General features: G+C 35.9%; 1 protein-coding gene across 9 annotated transcripts in view; it reads right to left on the bottom strand.

Moving 5' to 3' along the window:
* ATN1 (atrophin 1) overlaps positions 1–13,095 on the bottom strand; it is a 55,644-nt gene that overhangs the window by 11,036 nt on the left and 31,513 nt on the right. For 7 of the 9 annotated variants that reach the window (XR_015747254.1, XM_087954039.1, XM_087954035.1 and 4 more), the window contains 3 exons: positions 4,149–4,357; positions 881–1,018; positions 413–526 (listed from right to left, as the gene is read on the bottom strand). Coding sequence is in view for 8 of the 9 variants with exons in the window: in XM_087954039.1 (XP_087810165.1) it covers positions 413–526; positions 881–1,018; positions 4,149–4,226 (330 nt within the window). In the remaining variant the exon portion in view is untranslated. Of the gene's footprint in view, positions 1–412; positions 527–880; positions 1,019–4,148; positions 4,358–7,111; positions 7,224–11,558; positions 11,656–13,095 lie in introns of all 9 variants that reach the window. The other 2 variants (XM_087954037.1, XM_087954034.1) reach the window with 2 other exon arrangements.

The following is a 13,095-nucleotide window of genomic DNA, read 5'->3' as shown; positions in this document are numbered from 1 at the left end:
GTTAAAAGAAGAATTGCAATTAGGTATAAGAAATGCAGCCTCAATTGTGTGTGAATAATCAGCTATCTTGACAAGCAATGGAAAATACAACCACAAGTATCAGATATCATGATAGAGCAAGAGGTGAATACTTAATAGAGTTGGAAGAGACCTTCTAGTCCCTTGCAGTTCAAACAGGAAACCCTATACCATTTCAGAGAAATTGCTCGTCCAATTTCTTCTTTAAATCTTCCAGTGTTGGAGCATCCACAACTTCTGGAGGCAAGTTCCACTGATTAATTGTTCTAACTCTCGGGAAATTTCTCCTTTGTTCTAGGTTGGTACTTGGCTAGATGAGCTTAGGAAAACAATAATTCTGGGGATGTTTGGAGCTGAGCCATCCTGAGGAAGAAGAATTACAGGAAAAACCTACTTCTGTTTTAGTTTTCTTTGCAGCATTGGTATCCTCTCCTTCACTCTCCGAAATCTCCTCAGATCGACTTTGCTTGCTTCCTTTAGGTGCCATTGATTCTTCCACACGACCTTTCTGCAAGACATGGGAAGGGACATATTGCAGAGCAAAAAAAAAAGAGTAAATATAATTTATTCAAAGTATACTTGTTAAAATTTCTGTTTAGCTACAGAAAATGTAACATAGTTCACATGCAAGTAAGGTTAATTGAAACTATTTCCTGTATTGGTCACATAGGTGATTCCATTATCACACAAATAATGTTGCTGCCGAGAAAGTATCAGACTGCTAAGCACCCAATTTAAGGCAGATTTAGGGCAGATGAGGGCAACTGATGGTGGAGGTTTTGTAGATTAACAAATAAATAATAATTGCCTTAAAGAGGAAGGACCTTTAATAAATGTCCTTGCAAACAGCTGAAAATTCTACCTTGATAGTTTGTCTTGATTTCTCAGCTTTGCCATCACTGCTGGAAGTACTGACACCACCAGGAGACGCTCGACCCCGTGTTCTGAGCTCCTCTCGGGGTCCCGGAGTCTCCTTCTTTCGACCACTCCGCATTGACATCTTTTCAGAAAACAGACAATTATTTATTTCAGTTTTTTACATCTCCTTCCAATTCTTTCCTATCTACTGGTCTGAACTTTTCTGTCTCTTCTCAGTTTGGATTTTCATTATGTGTAGAGCTATCAAAAATATCTCAGTATGTAGATTCACAATCTCTAGGTAGAACAACTCATTGTCTATAATGATTTTGTTTTTACAGGTATTTGTCTAAAGTATTGCTTGCCATATGAGGCAAGTGAAAGACTTTAGATTAAGCATTTTTAATAGCAAAATACTGTGCAGTATTTTGTAGTATAGATTTAAAATAAAAATATCTGAATGGAGTTTTGTAGCTCTGGGGTGTACAAAAAAGTGCAAACTGTCTTACAAACACTTCTCTTTACATTCTTTCCACTGATTTAGTGTAGGAGAACAATTTTGTGTCATACATTTTTTTTCCCCTGCCCTAGTGAAATACTGTATAAGAAGTGATCTGCTAAATTAAGCATGCATGATTACCATTCATGTACAGTTATTTTTATGGTAAAGCTGTCTCTGTAAAACTGCAAAACCAGTATAATGTTAGGTACTTAGTACCACAACTGATAGGCTTGGAAGTTTAAGTTGTATAGGTTAACTCTAAGTAACGAAAAAGACAAATTATCTTAAACTGTCAATTTTAATTAGATTTAAATTGTTAATCATCATTAACGGTCTGGCTTTGATCCTGTGTGGATCTTGAAACTTGCTCACGGCAGAAAAACTTTCCTCTTACTGCTCTTCTAGCTTGCAGAATCTAACAATTCCTGTCTATGAATGTTCTTGGTCACAGGTTGCCTTGTCACGTTGCCATTACATGGCATTTCACGATATTTTCCCCTTTGCGGAGCTGGGGTGGGCACGGCCTGCGCGTGACGCATCCGGCGCATGGGCTGCCAGTTCTAGGTGTACCATAAGGGGGGGGTCCTCAAACCTGGCCAATCCATGAATTCCTGAATTTTGCCAGTGTCAAGAGACCAAAAGGCAAGATCTTCAAAAATATTTGAGGATGATTAAAGCATTCATTCATTAATTGGTGGAACCCAACGTTTGTTAACAAAATAGACATGGTAGAAATTTAAGGACATATTACTTTCATTTTGAAGGTAATTTTGGTTCAGGTTTACGAATACAAAATGAAAGGAATAAGAATTTTTTTAAAAAATCTTTCCCTCTAGGAGTGATTAATAATTTTTTATGGAATGGCTAAGTAGCATTACTTTATACTGAACTTTGTGGAGCGTGTCTTTTGTTATATTAAATTTGCAGTTATCGTAGAACTTCAAAGATGAATTATTACTTAATCTAAATTCTGTAACTACAGTATAAATAAAACAGCAGTTTTATTTTCTTACTACTTTTTTATTGTTATTCTCAAGATGACAGAGACAGGACACTTTAATACTTATTTCCATGTGAACCCCATAAATCACTCAGAATCAAATATAAACATATTAATCCACAAAGCCTTGAAACTTTTCTTCACTTGGAAAAACTCCTCCACTATGTTTTAATGATTGAATCACAGCAATCTGCACCCCAGACCCTACAGCCGTGATGGCGAACCTATGGCACGCGGGTCATAGGTGGCACGCAAAGCCATTTGTGCTGGCACACGAGCTGCAGACAAACTTACCTCACTGCGCATGTGCGTGCCTCACGGCTGATTTTCGGTCTGTTTGAGGCCTTTTTCAATCTCCCAAAGGCTTGAGGAAGGCTTGTTCAGGCTTCTACAAGCTTTGTAAGCCAAAATCTAGCCCCGTTTTGTCACTTCTGGTTTTTCCAAAAAAAAAAAAAAAGGAAGTGATGAAACGGCGCTAGATTTTGGCCTTCAAAGCTTGTAGAAGCCTGAACAAGCCTTCCTCAAGCCCTTGGGAGGCTGAAGAAGGCCTCAGACAGGCCAAAAATCGGCTGTGAGGTGAAGTGCAGGTAAGGGGGCTGTGGGGGATTGCGCACGCATATGTAGGGGTGGGGTGGGGGGGATGCTCATTGCCTTCTGGGTGCTGGCATGAGAGCACGAGTGTGCAAGCACGTGCACAATTTTTGGCACAGGAGCCCAAAAAGGTTAACCACCACTGCCCTACAGGTAGTCTTTGACTTACAACAGTTCATCTAATGACCACTCAAAGTTACAACGGCACTGAAAAAAGTGACTTGTGACCATATTTCACACTTATGACCGTTGTACCATCTCACATGTGAGTCACATGATCAAAATTCAAATGCTTGGAACTGATTCATATTTATGACAGTTACAGTGTTCTGGGGTCATGTGATCACCTTTTTGCCACCTTCCGATAAGCAAAGTCAATGAGGAAGACAGATTCACTTAACAACTGTGTTACTAACATATCAACTGCAGTAATTTACTTAATGGTGGCGAGAAAGGTCATACATAATATGGGGCAAAATTCACATAACAAGTTTCTCATTAAGCAACAGAAATTGTGAGCTCCTTTGTGGTCGTTAAGTCGAGGACTACCTGTACTCATGAAGGAGATGTTCACACTTCCATAGCTCCCAATTATTTGAATTTAGGAATCCCAAGACATTCCTAAATATTGCCAATACTTCTATACAGGTAGTCCTCAACTTACGACTACAATTTAGCCCAAAATGTATGTTGCTATGTAAAAAATTTGTTAAGTAAAACGTTAGGACTTTTCTTGCCACATTTGTTAAATAAATTGCTGCAGTTATTAAATTAGTAACATGGTTGTTTAAGTGAATCGGTTTCCTCCACTGATTTTACTTATCAGAAGTTTGCACATGACCCTGGGACACTGCAACCATCATAAATGTGAGTCAGTTGTCTAGCATTCAAATGTAAATCATGTAATTATGGGGATGCTGTAGTGGTTATAAGTGTGAAAAATGGTCAGAAGTCACTTTTTTAGTGCTGTTGTAACTTTGAATGTTCACTAAGCGAACTGTTGTAAGTTGGGGACTATCTGTATAATGCTTCTGGGTGTTTTTTCAAAATGTATTCTCCCTCAGTGTTAACAGCAGCTGCCACCTGGTCTAACTAACACCAGGGACTTTTATTTTCTTAATACAATTAAGCTCTTTTTATTCTTATTATATATTCTTATTTTTATTTCGTCCTACTTACAGAATCTTTATTCTGTCGAGTCTTCATTCTTTTGGGTGTAGGGTCCCCATTCTCCTTCGTCCGGGTGGATGAAAACATTAACTTTTGTACCTTTTCCCACTCCGCTATTCCTTGAGGGACTGAGGTAAGAGCCTCAAAGAATTACACTCCTCAGAAAATATAGTCAGCAAGAAACTTTATCCAGGTATGCAATGAGTTCCTGGAAATTTCTAAAACACAGAATTTGTAGAAAAAGATAAGAAGTTAGAAAATGTTATATGAATTAGAGTCAAAGGTTTTCTTTACTATGCCTCAGACTCTGCAATAAAACTATTTAAAACGTAAAAGTGCATATTAGATGGCATACTAAAGCTTCTGTCTGAAAAATCACCAATTTACATATTTCTATTAGTAATGGAGGAAAACCAGAATATTATTTACTTAGAATTCATTTTCTCCAGAACTGATAACATTATTAATGCCTTAAAATACCAAGAGATGCTGACACTTTAATTATGATTGTTTCTGCATGTTTATTTTGCAGCTTTTACTATAATAGCTATTTGCAGTCTAATTATATTGTCTTGTTCAATTTCATTCTGAATACAGAATTTCAATACAAAGTAGCTTTAACATTTGTTTAATCCATGTTGCATACAACCTTGTAAATTCCTAAATAACCTTGATTCACCCCTTGTCCTTCACTCTGTTAGACTAGACATACCTAGTTCCCTTAGCCATTTGTCCTTATTATCTTTGTTGCTCTTCTCTGCAATTCAGATATTACTTCACACCTTCGGCTTTCTTGGCAACAATGATAATGCTCAATAATGTTGTATTACCAAATGAAGAATTCTGGGATATTTGGACCTATTTTTGAAACTTCCGTTGGTCAGTTACCTCAATATTTTTACTGTCAACCAAAGAGTGTCGGCTGGCGAGGACTAGAAGATGGGCTTTTTCCACAGTGGCCCCTGCTCTATGGAACATCCTCCCTTCGGAGATTAGAATGGCCCCAAACCTGTTAGACTTTCATAAGATCTTAAAAACTTGATTATGCTCCCGAGCCTGGGACACTGAATGTGTCAAGGGCCCCACTTCCTGGCTATATTGCTAGCTGGCTAAGTATCTCAGCTGCTATATATATTTATTTTGGATGTTTCTATTGTTTTTATTGTTTCAAAATGTTTTTAGTATTTTGACTGTAATATATTTTTTGAATTGTAAGCCAACCAGAGTCATTGACTAAGATAGGGAGAGGGAAGGAGGGAGGGAGGGAGGGAGAGAGGGAGGGAGGAAGAAAGAGAAAGAGAGATTAGATAGATAGATAGAAAGATTTGGGCTTTCTTTCCCAGTGCCAATGTAGTTTGTGCCGGGTTTCATGTGACTTGGAAAGTATCAAATTTAGCCATTTAGCTATGAGATCATACACAAGAGAAAAAAGATTTACAGTACCCAAGTGGAAACTGTATTCTCTCTGAGGATGCATAATTTATATATTTGACTAAAATTGGCTTTTCCTACTTGGTACAACAGCTTAAAATCTGCATTTTTACATTGACAAAGAAAATAAGCTAAAGAAGGAAGAACCTATGAGAGGAGTATGGACACGTAAACTCTTTCCAATTAGATTTTCTTGAGGTTGAAGACTAAAGGAACAAACAAGAGCCTAATAGTTCTCCTTTTAATATAGCTTGCATCAAAACTTTACAACTGAATTGAACACACAACCATGTTCTACTATCAACTGCCTGAAAAAAGTCCTAGGAGATTTAAAATAGAAGGATAGCACAAATTTATTCCATTAAAAATTAATCTGAGGTGCTATCCTATGCCCACTCTAATTTACTATTTCTAGCCTGTTTGTCTTCTCACACGGCCCTTTGAAGGAAACACCACCAAACTCAATTACATTTAAGTAAACATGCATAGGCCAAAGCATTAAGAATGATTCACTTGCACCAGGCAAAACATTAAAGAGATGAAAACAGGTACAGATTGTACACTACCTGTAGTACTCAGCGAAAAAAATGTGGACAGCTAAGCATTATGCTCCTTCCCATTCCAAATTTTCTGTTTTCACACTAAAATATGAACCCTCAAAAATTCAACACAAGATTAGAACCGAGCAAGAAAGATGACATAAAGTTCCATTTCTGACATTAATTTTATTTCATATAATTTACATAACACCTTTTCATCCTAGCATATATTCTATTTGTTTAAGCTTTGCAGTCAAATTCTCCAGTTAAGTTTTTCATATGGAGTATTATACTACTGTGTAAAATAGCAATTGTGTACACCTAAGTGGGACCTTTGTTTCTACACAGTATCTCAGTAATAATGATGCATGCTAGAATAGATGCAAATGCTGAGCTGGTGTGCTCTCCTAGCTGTGAAATGTTTCTCCATGTTATGCAACACCATTTCAGTGCAAACGTGGTTGGCATGGCAGAAGAAAATAAGCATTAATATATGACAATCTCCAACTTTAGTAGCCATGATGTGGAATATCCCGGAGACAAGATTTATCTGTGCCACAAATTCATTTGGAAGGTTATTTATGATATGGAATGGATATGATAATAGTGATCTATCTTTCAGATAGTACCAATCTGTCAGGATTATAAAGACAATATACAGTAAGTAAAAACTCTGAGCACTCTAAACAAATATAGGTAGTTCTCAATTTATCTTTTCTTTTATGTACACTGAGAGCATTTGCACCAAGACAAATTCCTTGTGTGTCCAACCACACTTGACCAATAAAGAATTCTATTCTATTCTATTCTATTCTATTCTATTCTATTCTATTCTATTCTGTTCTGTTCTGTTCTGTTCTGTTCTGTTCTATTCTATTCTATTCTATTCTATTCTATTCTATTCCATTCCATTCCATTCCATTCCATTCACCACACTTCATTTAGTGACTAAAGTTACAACGGCACTGAAAAAAGTGACTTATGACTATTTTTCACACTTACGACCATTGCAGCATCCCATGGTCACATGATCAAAATTCAGATGCTTGACAACTGGTTCATATTTATGATGGTTGCTGTGTCCTAGGGTCATGTGATCAGCTTTTGCAACTTTCTGACAAGCAAAATCAATGGGGAAGTCAGATTCACTTAATAACCATGTTACTAACAATTGCAATGATTCACTTAACAACAGTGGCAAAAAATGGTAAAATGAAACACAACTCACTTAACAAATGTTTCACCTACCAACATAAGTTTTGAGCTCAATTGTGATTGTAAGTCGAGGACTACGTGTAAGATCTTTGTCAAGTCAAATTCAACTTCTAGGAATATGTCCTATGTAGTTTTTCCTTGCAATAATTTGAAAGTAGGATTTTTATTTTTTTTACTGCCAAGTTAACCTATGGACCTAAGGTGATCTCTTGTTCAAGTACTACCGTAGCCAAGTCTAATCCTGCTTTGAAATTGGCCAAGGTAGTTTCAAAAGAATATTAATATTTTATTATTTTAATAATGATTTCTAATTGTCAAACTTCAGTTATTCTGTAAGCCCTATTTTAACACTAAATATCAAAACTGCTTAGCACTTAGCAATAGTACTTAGACTTATATATTGCTTCACAGTGCTTTACAGCCCTCTCTAAGCAGTTTTACAGAGTCAGCACATTGCCCATAACAATCTGCATCCTCGTTTTATCCACCTCAGAAGGATGGAAGGCTGAGTCAATCTTGAGCCTGGTGAGATTCGATCTGCCAAATTGCAGGCAGCCGGCAGGGAGCTGAAGTAGCCTGCAGTACTGCAGTCTAACCACTGTGCTACCGCATTTCCAGATACACTTCAATGCTTTAAATCCATGAAAACTAACCTGAATTGAATTTTACCTTTTAATAGCAAATTCATTACAGTTGTAATTACATGCCTGAAGTTCCAAGAATCCCTGACATTACCGATACAAGAGAATATTAATGTCTCAGGGTTAAATTGTGGGATCCTTGGTGTTGTCTGTGTTTGGTTACTTATCTGCATATGTTTCATTATCAAACTAGGTAACATCATCAGTGCTAGTGATGAATTATAATGAAATATTTTCAAGAAAAATGCTCCAGGAAACCTTTTCAACAGGAACAGAAAACTATTTCAAGACAATGTGCCTAGGATTTATGCCTCCATGATTATGGGATATCACTGCAGAAATTATCTGGTGAATATAGATTAAGGCAGGCATCGTGAGCCATAGAAACCAGAATGTGTGTAAGGAGCCAACATAGATCAGATAGCACAGATGGATTTCATATCACAATTCAGCATAGAGTCATTACATTAGAGTAGCTGATTAAATATAAGCAGTATGGAAACAGTTAATATAGTAGGATTTGAGGGCTTCATTTGAAAGCGTGTAGTTGCTGCCTTCACACTTTGTGTTAACCAAGCATGTCATTTTAAACATCCATGCAGAATGTTATAGCAGTGCTATACGTACAATATGTGTACTTTCTGAGACCAAAATTTCAGGACAATTACAAGAATTGACTTTATAAATGTGGACTACCATATTTTATTGAATGCAAGGGTGGTATATAGTGAAATTATTATTATTTTGCTAGAAAGAAAGAGTTGTCGGAAGCTAAACTGCATATGTCTCCATTCGTTCTAGTATGGAGACAAGCTGACTCTAATTTGGAGGGGGGGCTTAGACTTCCTGGGCTTAGCAGAAAGGTTTGTGACAATGAAGGTACCAGATAACCAAGATCAAAATGGCATCCTTTGTGATCCAACAAATCACTTTGCCATATTTTGGACTTTAGTTCCCATACTCGCAGACAAGCAGCAGAAAAAGCCACATTCAGTTTAATGGTTCCCTAGCTGTGTAGCCCTCACTAAACTGAAAGCCAAGAGCTCTAGAGAAGTTGTTATTAAAATTATTCTCAGGGTAAGGTATTTGGTGTTCGATAAAGGGAGGTCCCATGCAGTCCATCATGAAATACAATTTCTGGATTCCCATATTTTCTTCAGTGCCATTCAATCCCAAAGATTAACAAAACATTTTCAAGGGTCTGCACAATTTGGCCACTCTCTGATAAGTTTGAATATATGTAAAGATAATTTCTAGGTGATTATTTTAGAAATGGGAAATTCAAATACAGTGTTCATTAATCTTAAACTCAGGGTAAATTATTTCGTTCCATGTATCTTTTCCACATAGAGTGAAACACATAATATCTAAAGAATTTCTATTTCTTTTACCTCAAGAATTATATCAACCTCCTCTTGTATTTAGCTCTGTTTCCTCTGCCTCCTTTTTTTGTTTAAAATTTGTTTATTATATATTTCAAAATATATCTGAAATAAACTGGAATTCCAATTCCAATTGTCTGTGTCATGAAGTTCATTGCGTGACCTTGAGGAAGTAACTGTTCTCCTTAATCTACATTACATGAAGTTTGGAGAATAAAATTACATATTCTGCCTTCAGCTCCATATATGTAATAAGTAAAATAATATTACTACATCATTTTTGTACCTAGTTTATAAATTGTATGCCATACTATTTTTAGAATGGCTTTGAGACTGTTAATTTAAATACTACTGATATGATTTTTATATTGTTTCATGGGATATCTTAAGAGTTCCAAGGGCTCTTTTAAGATAAAATGTTAAGAAGAAATAAATAATAATGCCACAAAAATATTCCTTTTTCCCTTTCAAGTAGGCATCGTGCTATACATAATAAAGATAGAAGAAACAAATTTGAGGCAAAAGCATTTCTTTAGAAATTGGAAAAAATAATACAGAGAACACTAAAAAGCATCACTAGTCTTAAAATCTAAAGGAAAATAAATAAGACTTATTTCTAAGTCAACGTCTGTGGAATTCTTTTTCCAAAAAGAAATGAACCTCGGCTACAGTATAATTGGAATAATCAGAAAGTAATAATAATATGCTAGTGGCCAATATGGTATTGAAAAGTCTCCTGGAACCTCCATTAAGTTTTGCCTTCTCTGGAATAATTTTTCTTGTGTTAATGTTTTTAAATACAAGGGTTCCTTGAATGTTAAAAACATTATGACTCGTTGGAAGTTTCAGATGATGATTAGCATTTTTAAGCAATAAAGTATTTTTAATTAAGGCATGAACATTTTTAGATATAATGCTACTGCACATTTAAGACTGCATAATAGTAAAAGCATAACTTTTATATGCACTGGGAAACTAAAAAAATGTGTGATTCACTTTATTGCAATATTCAGTTTATTGTGGTGGGTTGGAAACAAACACGCAATATCTCTCTGAGGTATGCCTGTATTGAACCAGGGCATTCACTGCCTACCTGAATAAGGACAATAATATTCTTATTCTCATATTCATCATACAAAGTCTTCACCTATATATGGCACTGATTTACCTTGTAGTAGTTTATTCTAGGGCCTCAGGTAAGTAGGTTCCTTATTCCAGATTGTGTCCCACTGTTTAAACTACTATAAAGATAGACTAACTGAGCTGTAATATACATAAAACACAGTTTCACACAAATGGAGCAGTGCTCTTCCTACAGTAGCCAAGTGTGCTGAGATCCATCTTACTAATAAAAATTTCATTGCTGAGCATCAATTTTTTTAAAAAAAAAACCATCCTTATTTACGATCCTGTAATCCTTTAATTTGGTGTAGAGTCTGGATGACTGGATGGAGCTGAGCATTTACTGGTCACAAAGAACAAAATACCTGCTGCAAACTCTGTGAGGCATCAGGAATGGCTGATGGCATAAATGGCACCTCAAAATCCTTCAAACTATTTGGGGACAATTAAAGGCAACATTTCAACAAATGTCACCAGGAGAGAGATAAATTATCCAACAAATTATGCAATTAACCTACCAAATTATCCTACCAAAAAGTAGGACCTAGCTAGGAAAAAAAAATTTCATGGTCTTCTGTCAACTATTTCTTAAAAACTTGTGTTTTTCTTGGGTGAAGGGGTGGTGGTGGCCAACAGACACACAGATAAAATGTTTATAGGAAATTCAGCAAACTTGCCTTTTTTCTAGAGACTAAGAAAACTAAACTTTTTTCCCCACTTCTCTCCCCAAATCAACAAACCTGTAGGATAGGGTAGGCTGACAACATATAATTCATTGAAAAGCATGAAGTTAGTTTTCATGGTTGAGGATAGGCTTTATCCTGAATCTCTGAGGTACCCACTCAACCATTTTATGATTATGCAACACTACATTCTATAAACACTTCAGTTCATTTATACAAAAAATATTTTTAAATTAGTACACTATGTCTGAATGAAGTAAACATGCACATTTCCAAAACTGATAGAAATCAAGGCATACTCTTCTTCATTCTCACTTCTTAAAGCGCTTCTGGAGCACAAATGAACAATAGAAACTATTCAGTGACAAGACATATGGGAGGAAAAAAATCTTTATTCATAAAGAACCTGATATGAAGAAAAAATCCAGTTGGTCATCTTATCAAATCCTTTGGTCTGTAGATAAATATTCTAGCACAGCCAACATTTCTGTTCTTGAACAAACCTGAGAAAGGAGACCATATATCTTATGATCTGTGTTTGATAATCCTAGTTTTCTTACTCTAAATCAGAAAATCCCAATATAAAATGAATAAATTATCATATACAGCAGTGGATAAACTATGTTTGGCACATCACTGGTAGCTCTATAATCTCACTATCCAAGAGCACCTCTAGTGGTACCAGAAGGGATCATAAGAAGCAACCAATGAAAAGGAAACCAATCCAACCCTGTGCTGTTTGGAGGAAATTTTCTTAAATAAAAAATTGGGATCAACCAAGTCACTTGCATATACAGAGCAGAAAATCCTTACAGTAGTATCTCTCTCTCAATAACACTATCCTGCGGAAAATCTCTTGCACGCATCCCACTGAAAGAGCACAGTAAATTCTTACTTTGGATCCAAGATTCACTTATCTTTACTTCACAACATGTCTACAGTTTAGCTTAGTTTCACCCCTTTGGTAGTTGTTCCCAACTGTGAAAAGTCTAATTTCTCTTACTTCTCTATTCCAGTTTGTTTGCTCCTCTGCCACATAACATCAACACAGCAATAAATCCATACACTTATATCCCTGATTCTATGAGGAACCACTGAAATTCCCAGAGAGTAAGGAAGAGTAAAGAGATTCAACTTGAGTGATCAAGTTCAAACTATTATCAAAGAGCACCAAACAATCCATAATTATTATATTTTTATTCACTAATGACCATCATTTGGATTTTCTCCTTAAAACACCAAAGCATATTTTGTTAATTCTATTTCTTCCCTTGTTTTTTTTTAATTTTTACCCAATCCCTGTTTTTCTACTATTCTCTAAATTTTGCTGTAACATGGAAGTTTTTATCAGAAAAGCAGAAGAGCAACAAGAAAATACATAAAGGGAAACAGATCATAAAGCAGATTTGACCACCATGCACAATGCATTATCTAGACATACATACACATAGCAGAGAGGATAAAATATACAACCATTTTAAAGATGAACACACCAACAGAAAGATATTATAACCTAGTAGATTTAGTCCCCCCACTCAGGTTTATTAAAAGTATTTTTATTTTATGTGGCAAATGAAGGAGCTCAAGGAACCAGGGGTGGAGGCATGGACTTCTTCTGAAGCAATGTGGATTCTTGCTTGTGGAGGTGACCTTTCCAAAAGTCAGTAGACAATGGGAATCATCACATCAGTCTACCCAGGTTGGAACTTTTTGGTTGTGTAGTTTATTAAAGTATAAACTCAGAACCAAGGAACTCAAAATTCACATTTAACCCCAGTCATTCATTCATTCATGAAACAATCTTTACCGTCTACATGTAATAGGCAATTTAAAATTAAACTATGTATTCAGAGTTGAGATGACATCTGCTAGGCTTTCGAAAAGGCATATGAAAAGGAAAGAAACAGCAAAAAAATAGCTTTAGAGAGAAGTGTGTGCACTTT

This window comes from Notechis scutatus, chromosome 2 (genome assembly GCF_049901735.1).
Source record: "Notechis scutatus isolate UNSWTSFEM ecotype Mainland chromosome 2, rNotScu1.2, whole genome shotgun sequence".
Lineage (NCBI taxonomy): Eukaryota > Metazoa > Chordata > Lepidosauria > Squamata > Elapidae > Notechis > Notechis scutatus.
This window is presented reverse-complemented; position numbering and strand designations above follow the sequence as displayed.